General features: G+C 57.5%; 1 protein-coding gene across 1 annotated transcript; it reads right to left on the reverse strand.

Annotated features, from left to right (window-relative positions):
• Positions 1 to 5460: 5460 nt before the first annotated feature.
• LBX1 (ladybird homeobox 1) lies at positions 5461 to 6599 on the reverse strand. The gene is made up of 2 exons (XM_040607714.1): positions 6275 to 6599; positions 5461 to 5960 (listed from the first exon to the last, which is right to left on the reverse strand). Exons 1-2 carry the CDS (start codon positions 6597 to 6599, stop codon positions 5461 to 5463), a joined length of 825 nt encoding a protein of 274 aa, XP_040463648.1.
• Between the last annotated feature and the right edge of the window lie 2671 nt (positions 6600 to 9270).

A 9270-nucleotide genomic window follows, 5' to 3' on the forward strand; every position in this document is an offset into this window, starting at 1 on the left:
GGACCCGCCAGGCCCCCCCGGGCGGGTGAGAGGCCGGCAAGACGCGGTGGCAGGAGCGGCCCGACGGGGCGTCCCCGCTTTGGCTTGGAGGAGAGGCCGGAGCTTAAAAAGGCTGAAGGATGCCTGGGGCCGGGCGGCGCGGAGACGGATGCTCGGGCCGGTGGGGATGACCGTAGCGAGTGCGGCCCCGTCAGTAACGCAGCGCCGGGAGCCTTCCCTTCCCTGGCCCCTGCCCGGGCTGCTCCCGCGGCGCACAGATCGAGGGGCCGGGGGTCGGGCCCACCGGTGCCCGCCCGGGTGCCGCAGAGCCGAGAGCAAACACGGGCCCTGCCCCGGGGCCGGGGAAGCGGCAGGCCAGACGCTGAAGGCCCCACCGGCCGCGCCGCCGGAGGTATGGGGGCAGAGGGTGGCCAGAGCGGAGCCCCCACGGCTCAGGGCGGCTGGAAGGGCCCGGGCTGGGCGGCCTCCAACGCGACCGGGGCGCGCGGCTCTGCCCGACAGCATTTCCGCCTGTCGCGACATGAAGGGACGGTCGCGACATGGCAGCGAATATGTCGTGCCTGCTGCAGGAGGAGGGCGAGAAGGGCGGTGCGGGGTGCGGAGGGAAGGGTGGAGTGCCCTGTGTCCCCCCGGGTCCGAACGTGCCCGTCCGCCGTGTGCCAACCCCCGGTGCGCCTGGGTCGGGGGCGGGCGGGTACCGGCCCGGTACCGGGGCCTTTCCGGGGAGCGGAGGAGAAAGCCTGCGATTCCTGCCCCAACCCCAGAATAGGGAAGAAAAAGCCTTTCCTTTCAGCAGAGACTCATGCATCAAACTTCAATTTTCCGGACGATTGAATTAGTGATTTTTTTTCTCCTGAACTAAAATACACTTAAGTCTTAGGGATTAATTACCACGTTCTGGTCCCTCAGACTGTAGTATTAGTTATCGTTGCCATATTCGACATCAGCCCTGACACCTCATAAAATAAGGAACTGAATTTCACTGACTCAACCTGCTTTAGCCCTGTTGGATAATTCAGGAGGGGGCTTTATTCTCCGTCTGGGAGCTTTGTGTGAAGTGAACAAGATCAAATATGGATCTCTTCCATGCCCCCCTCCAGGAAAAAGAAAAAAAAATATTAAAAGAGCCCCAAACCCCAAAGGGTAGCATTTCCAAGCAGACAATACCCCACCACCACCACCTCCTCTCCCCTTTCCTCCCACCTCCAAACGAAATCCAAGGCAGTGTCAGGTTTGGGGATGAAGGATGGGGATGAGGATGTGGGGGGGCGCGCAGGCTCCGGCGTTTGAGAAATGGGGTTTCTGCCGGGATGGAACAGCGTGGGCCGGGGTGCGGGCTGGACCGAGACCCCCCGGGGGTCGCCATGCCCGAGGCACGAGCGCAACCACCGCGCTGCGCCGTCCCGCACCTGCCCGTGCCCAGCGCCCACGCCCGCCCCGACGGGGGGGGGGGACCCGGAGCACCACAGCCCCCGACGGGGCGGGCGACAGGGGGACTTCAGGGCCTCCAGCCTGCTCCCGCGAACCCCTCGCCATGCTCCTGCACACCCTTTTGCCAAATTGCGGGTTTTCACCTCCCCGAGCCAGGAGCTGAGGGGGATTTCGCAACCCTCCTCGCCCGGGTTTATGCCTTTATTTTTCCCGTCGGGAATCCAGTGTTCATCGCTTGAATCCGGATCCTTTTCAGTTTGATCCGTTTGGGAAAGGCCGGTCTCTCCTGCCCCCTACCCACCTCTCCACGGGGGCAATCGCGGGGAGCCGGTCCCCGGGGCACGGAACACCGGGCCTAGGGTGAGGAGTTCGGAAACACTCCGGGTTTGCCCGAGGGTGGGAAAACGGGACTGTATCTGCCTCTGTCTCCCCTGCGAATCCACGCAGGAAGCACCTGGGGCACGGAGAAGGCCAGGCAAGGGGGCCGCTGACCCGGGTGCCCCCGGCCAGCAAGTCCCGGGGGTGCCGGCCCAGCTCCCCGCTTCTCTGGGGCAGCGCTGACCCCGGAGCGGAGCGGCCGACGGCGGCCAGGCCGGCGGGGCAGAACTCCCGCCCCCAGGGCGGGCTGGTTTAGGGGACCAGGGCAATGTAGGGGTGTGGGGCGGGCAGGGGGGAGTCCGGTGCGGGCCCTGCCCGCCGCCCGCAGCGCGGCCCCGCAACAGCGCGCCGAGCCGGCGGGGCAAGGCTGCGGCTGGGTCAGCCCCGAAGGGCCCGATTCAGCGCTGTGACCGCGTCCCTGCTTCTGCTGCGGGGGGGGAAAAACCACAACGAAACAAAACAGAGAGAGAGAAGAGCAATTAAAAATGAGGGTGACAAAAAGCCAGTTCCGGACTGTATCTAAAATTCGAGAGAGAGCAAACCCCGAGCAATAAATCTACCCAGCTAGGTAATCCCAGGAAACGGCGCGTTTCAAAATGCATGGCATTGGAGGGGCACAAGCCGGCGCTTCATTTTTAAGCTAAAAAAATTAAATAATGAAACCCTTTTGTTTTTCAATATGCAAATTAAATAACCAAAATCCCAGCTATTTGGAAATGAGGGCGAGCCAAATTAACACGCTGCAAATCTTCGAGAGGAGGCTTTATTTACTAACCCGCCCCAGCCACGTGTGGTAAACTTCTGCGGGTGCAAGGCGGCCCGGCATCTCTCCTCTTTGCACACAGAAGTCAATAGATCAGAAATCCAAATTAACTCCCAGCCTATTTTCCATACACCCAGCCACCTTTTTTTTTTTTTTTAATTTCTTGGTTATATTGAATTGTGGTGTTTGCAGCCTCATTAAATCCATTCCAAGACAAAAGAATAAAAGACTGGGGGGAGGGAGGGGACAGGAGAGGAGGGGGAAGAGGAGAGGGAATGGGGGGGGGGGAAAGAACAGATAAAGAAAACAAATAAAGCCCTTTAACTAGATCTTCACATAAATGTCACAGTTTCTCAGCATTTACGATTTGCCTGTTTAGCATAAAAACACTTAAGGACAAGATTGAAGGCTTTCCGAGAGATCTGGACAGAAGTCAAAGCTATCACTCGGAGGTTAAAAAAAAAAAACAAACAAAACCCCAAAACAAACAACTAAAAAAAAGAGAGGATGGCGGGGTGGGGGCTGGAGGTGGCGGAAAACAAGTGCTCTTCCAAATAATGCTAAAGAAAAGTGAATTTCATTGTAATTCATAGGCTTGTTCCAAATACCAAGAGAGAAAGAGAGAAGAATAGAAGCGCACAGATGCCCCGACGAAGGGAGAACAGCTCTGCTCCCATTGTTGTGGAGTTAAACAGTGGAAGGGAGGGTTAACCTAATCCATCAAATTGTCTGGAAATTGTGAAGAAAATTCAAAAACCATATGGTCTCCAAGCGCTCGCCTTCTCTCTGCTGCGGAGGGGCACGCTTGTTTCAGCATGGCGAACCGCAGGAGGCTGTATATGCTCCATTGTCGCTTGTCACTTCAGAGAAGAGGGCTCATTTGTCCCCAGTTTTCATGCTTTACGCTAAAAATTACAACCCCATCCATTCTCAAAGAGGAGAAAGATTTATTTAGCCTCGGAGAAACTGGACCAAAAAAAAAAAAAATCCAACCCACAAACCAACCCTGTCTTATCTGGACACTTTTCCGCCGATCTCTGCCACTGTATACCAGATTTGTCTTTCTCACATAAATTTTGCAAAGAATAGAGAGAAACACACGTTGCTCGACTCCAAAGGCAGGTCACGCTGCCAAGAGAAAACACATTCAGCAGAGCCTTAATTTTGGCGGAGAAAAAAAGAAGGGGAAAAAAAAAAAAAAAAAAGGAAAGAAAAGGAGGGGGTGAGAGAAAAAAAGGAAAGGGAGGAAATGAAACATTTTGCATCCTCGTATCGCCACAGCAGCGCTTTTGCCCGGGAGCGGGAGGTCCGGCCCGCCGGGCGGAGGGCAGCTCCCCCCCGTTCCCACATCCCGCTCCTTTTGTCCGAGGCGGTGATAACTCCTTACCCTCTGCTTGGATCTGTATTTTCTTTCTTTTACTCCCCCTCACCCATTCCACCCCCGCCTTTCCTCTCTAATTCCGGGCTGGAAGTGCCCCGCTGGAGGCGGGAGCGGTGGTGCGGGTGGGGGGTGCCGGTGGCCCCGCTCCCGCCGCTGCCGCACATCCCCCGCGCCCGGGCAGCGCTCCCGCACCGCCCGCCTTAGCGATCCGCTGGGCTCTCCCCCTGCGAACGTCCACCTGGCATTAACCTTTTTTTTTTTTTTAAAAAAAAACCAACCTAAATAAAGTTCTTGCTTGTGTGCTCCTTCCCTGTCACTTTCCTCACAGATCCTGCGGTTAAAGTAACTTTAAATGCAACTGGGATGGGAGATCCCTGGGTGCGGGGGAAGCCTGTCGTAGCCTCGGACCAGCAGAGCGTTTTTTCGTTCACAAAGAAGGACGTTAAAAGTATATTAAAATGGTAAAGATTTTATTGTATCGGAAAAAAGAGCTATCTGTACAATTCTAAGAGACAGTAAATAAAGCGACATTGTCCCTATCGGAACTTAAATAGCAGGCCTTTTAAAATTTGTACAATTCAAACAAAAACAGGTCTTAAATCTGTACATTTCTTTTAATTTATAGTGTAATATTTAAATGCTTTGATCTTGGGATTTGTCCTTTTTTATTCCCGTAGCATGCAAAAATTCTAAAAAGAGTAAAAAATAATTCTAGGATTTTTTTTATTTTCTTTTTTTTTGTTACCACCTTCATATCAAAAATACGAAAGGCAGCTTTTCAATAAAAGCACAACAATAGCAGAAAATGGTAAAAATAGCTTTTAATTGGTAAAATGAGGCAGAAATTGCATTGGAGACAAACCTCTATGCTCTAGGAAAAAAAGAAAGTATATATTTTTCAACTTGCATTATAACCCATCCCCAAGTTCCCAAGATTGCGAAAGAAAAAAAATATTTTTAAAAGGAAAAAAAAATACTTCGTGCACATCTGAAACATGCAAGGAAAGGAAAGTGGCTAATTTTTGCTGTTGCCGTTTTAAGTCTAACTTAAATCTTCTCTAAAGTGGTTCGTTTCGGAAGTCTTTGAAAACAACTGCCTACCCAAACATCTGTTGGAAGCCGAGTTTATTCCAAGGTTACGCGTCTCCCTCATAGATAAAATAACCGTCATTGATAGCTATTAAAAAAAATAATCAAAACCTCAAAAAGAAGGGGGAAGGAAAAAAAATCCAATATATACGTTTAAATATTTATACAGAAGCCGTCCGTAATTGCACCATTCCGAAGATGTGACAGGCGGAGGGATATCGAGTCTACCCTAAATTAATTTGTGTGTGTGTGTGTGTGTGTGGTGGGTTTCTATTGCTTATTGCTCCGAGCGAGGGGCAGCAGCCGCCTCGCCGCGCTGCCGGGGCCGGGATGGGGGCCGGGGGTACCGGTTTGGAGCTGTCGGGGTGGGGGGTGGGGGAGAGGGACGGGGAGGGGGTGGGGGGCCGCCGGCCGCCCCTCAGTCATCCACGTCGATCTCCACGTCCTCCTCCTCCTCCTCCTCCTCCTCGCTGTCCCGGCGGCTGCGGGGCCGCTCCGTGGGGGGCGAGGCGGGGCGGGGCGGCGGCGGGGCGCCGGGCTCCCGGGCGGCGGCGGGGGGCGGCGGCGAGGACCCGGGCCGCGCCTTGCCCCTTCCCTCGGCGCTGGGCTCCAGCTCGGCCAAGGCCACGATGTCCACGGCGGGGTTGGGGCCCAGCTTTTTGGCCGATTCCACGTCGGCCTTCATCTCCTCCAGGTCTCGCTTGAGCTTGGCGCGGCGGTTCTGGAACCAGGTGATGACCTGGGCGTTGGTGAGCCCCAGCTGCTGGGCGATCTGGTCCCGGTCCGCCGGTGACAGGTATTTTTGGTAGAGGAACCGCTTCTCCAGCTCGTAGATCTGGTGGTTGGTGAAGGCCGTCCGCGACTTTCGACGCTTCTTCGGCGTTTGCCGCTGCCCGAAGATCGTCATCCCGTCCCTGCCTGCCGACGAGCCGCCAGATTGTCGCCGCTTTCCCCACGTCCCCCGTCCCCACGCCCCAGCCCCCAGCCCCCCCGCCCCTGCCTCGTCGGTGTCGGGGGAGAGCGGGGCAGAGCCGCTGCTCCTGCACCCCGAGGGCCGCGGGGGGAGGATGCCGCCGGGTACCGGGCGCCCAGGGACCCCCCCCATCCCACCCCGTGCGGCACCCCGGGAGATGGGGGGGGGGCGGGGAGGGGGGGGGGCAGGAAAACAAGGCCGTGGGGAGGAGCGGGGCACCCACCCGCGGGAGGATCCCCCCACTCTGCGAGGGGCTTACCTTCGGCCGCCTGCAGCACGCTGACTTCCAGCCCCTTGAAGGTCTTGCTGGCCAGCTCTTCCAGGGCGCAGAGGGGCGAGGTCTGGGAGAGCAGCGCCCGGCCGGAGAGGGGCAGCCCGGCCGGGGGGTGCTTCTCGGCGGCGGAGAGGAGGTGGGCCGTTCCGCAGAGGGTGTAACTCCTCCGCACCGAAGGCTTGTTGAGGATGTCCTCGATGCTGAAGGGGGTGAGGGGCTTGTTGGAGTTGGCCGGCGGTGGGAGGTGATCCAAGGGGCTCCGCCGCCGTTCTTCCCCCGAGGAGGGCTTGGGTTCTTCTTTGGAAGTCATGGTGGGGCCGGGCCGCGCGGGGCTGCCTTCCCCACCCGCGACGGGGATGCGCTGCCGCGGGGAGAAGCCCCCGGCGGGACCGCGAGGTGACGGCGGCGGAGACAGCGAGCAAAAGTTGAAGCCCACCTCCAACTCCGGCGGAGGAGCCCCGGGTCCTCCCGGGGAAAGCCACGTCGGGCGGCGGGCAGGGCGGGCAGGGCGGCGGGCTGAGGCCGGGAGCGGAGCTGCCGTCGGTCCCTCGCCGGGAGGTGGTCCTGCTGCACCTCTTGTCCCAGGGTTTTGGGTCGGGGATTTCCCCCCCCCTTCTCTCTCTTCCTCCTCAGTCTCCGTTCGCTCGCTCTCTCCTCTCTCTTCCTCTTCCCAGCTGCTATTTTAAGAAACACCCCAAATCGCAGCACTTTTCCTACCCTCCCCCCCCCCCCAAGCGAATACTCCCCCAAAAAATAATAAAAAAAAAGAAGGAAAAAAGAAAAAATTAAAAAGCAGACTTCGGAGAGGGGGAGAGCAGCCCTCGCACCGAGACCTCGGACCAGGGGGAAAGAGGCGAGAAGAGACGGGGTAATTGACTATTGCTAACAAGTTATTGTTGATTGGGAGGTAATCAATTATCTTCAATGACACTTTTCGCCCTCTCTCTCTCTCTCGCTCTCTCTCTCTCTGTCCAATGCAGGCTTTTGCAAGTTCGGAGACCCATTAATTAGGAGGCGGTATGGAGGTGGAGCCCAGTTGAATTATAATGCTGAATGCACTTGTCATATTCTGGCCCTGCTATTTGTTTGGACATATATATTTTTAAATTACATTACAAACCAGCCTTTATTGCATCAGGATAATACAGTATAGTGAAAAATAATAATAAGCGAAAACAAAACAAACCGAAAAATATCCGGCGGTATCTTTTTTATTCTTCCTTCCCCCCGAGATTTTTTTTTCTTCTATTTCTCCCTCCTGTTAATTTCGGCTACTAGTTTATTTAAAATGTCTCTCTCCGGCTTTATCCAGAGCCGTTTGATTTTTTTTAATGAGGGGAAGAAGGTGAGAGCCTGGTTCCAGGTAAGGCAGACCTTTCCTTTCCAATAAAATACGATGGTTTCCGCCGAATTTGTCGTGCTCCTCTTTCCCAGCGCCCTGTGCCGGAGCGGGCTGCGGGGGCCGGGGCGGGGGTAGCCCGGCGGCCGGGCAGGACCCCCCCGGGAGGGTGCCGGTACCGGGAGTGCCCGCGGAGGGGCTGTGCGGCGGGGCGCGGGCCGGGATTGCTGCCGGGATGTCGGCGGCTTCTTCGCCTTCGTAGGCGCCGGGGGCGGCGGGTGATGCCGGCCGGGGGCAGCGCGAGGAGAAGGGGCAGGCTGCGGCCGCCGCCGCCCCGCACAGCGCTGTGTCGGGGCCGGGGAGGGCCGGTTTCCAGCCCGAGGCCTTTTGCTGCGAGCCTACGGACGGCTCTGAGGGGGGGGAGCAGCGGCGGCGGGGCTTGCTGTGCCCCCCGCCCTCGGGGGACAACTGGCCCGGCCCGGCGCGGCTGTCCGTGGGGGCCAAAACTGCTCCTTATTATTATTTTCACTCGAGCCGCCCGCCCGCTTCTGCTTCGCCGCTCCGCAGCGCCGGAGACAAAGCCTGGGGCCGGGGGTAAGCGCCTGGCCCCCTCCCTGGGCGGGGAGCGCCCCGCGGGGCGCGGGGCCGCGGACCCGGGCCGGGGCTGGACGGGGCGGGCGGCGGCCGCCGGGCGCATCGCGGGGCAGCGGGGCGGGAGGAGAGGCCGGGGCCGGATCCGGCTCTAACTTTTCCTCCTCACCTTGACGGGCAGGAGGAGGGCGGCTGGCAGCTCCCAGGCCGCTGGGTACCAAACAAGCACAAAAGAAGCAAATGGCTCCTCTCCTTAAAGCGCCCTCTTCCCATTTTTTATAGCTCTCTGGGAGTCTCTTTATGCAGTGACCTATTTTTAAAGGCCTATATTGGGTTATTCATCATATCAAATACTGCGAGGAGCTGGGGGGGAGCTGGTCGGGGGGAGCGAATTACACTGATTCTAAATCGCCCAGCTTCTTTGCTTTGCTAGGTGGATTATTTGCTTCGCTTTGCTTGGGTTTTATGAAGTGATTTAAACATATTTTAACCAATTAGAGACTTTCCTCCTCTCCCTTGTGTCCCCTCGCATTATTTTCCAGCGTGGCGTTTTATGTCAGGATCCGGGTTTTATTGAGAACTCAGCCGGGGATGCTGGTGTTATAATTACAGAAATAAGATTAAAAAAAAAAAAAAAGAAAAAAAAAGGGCGGGGGGAGAGAGAAAGAAAAATAGTCTCGTTCCTGGGTGAGAGTTCGGGCGGGCTGGCGACGTTAGGGATGTGCCGAGGCGCCGCCGGCTCCAGGCTGCAGCCCGGCCCGTCTCCCCCGCGCAGCGGAGACCTGGGGCGCAACTTGCGCCCGCACCCCGAGCGCAGCCCGCTCCGCTCAGGGCAGGGGCAGACCTGCCTGCGCTAGACATATTGAAGCCCCTCAAACCGTTCTGGATCCCCGGCTGTCCCTCCGGCCGGCATCTCCCCTGCCCTGCCTGCGCGGGGGGACAGGGCTTTAGCACCCCGCTTTTTTTTGGCTCCCTTGTCGGGGCAGAGCCCGCGGAGGCGGGCAGAAGCCTCAGGACGGGCTCCTCGCCACGGGGGGACCCTTATTCGTTT

The sequence above is a fragment of the Falco naumanni genome, chromosome 9, assembly GCF_017639655.2.
Source record: "Falco naumanni isolate bFalNau1 chromosome 9, bFalNau1.pat, whole genome shotgun sequence".
NCBI classification, from domain to species: domain Eukaryota; kingdom Metazoa; phylum Chordata; class Aves; order Falconiformes; family Falconidae; genus Falco; species Falco naumanni.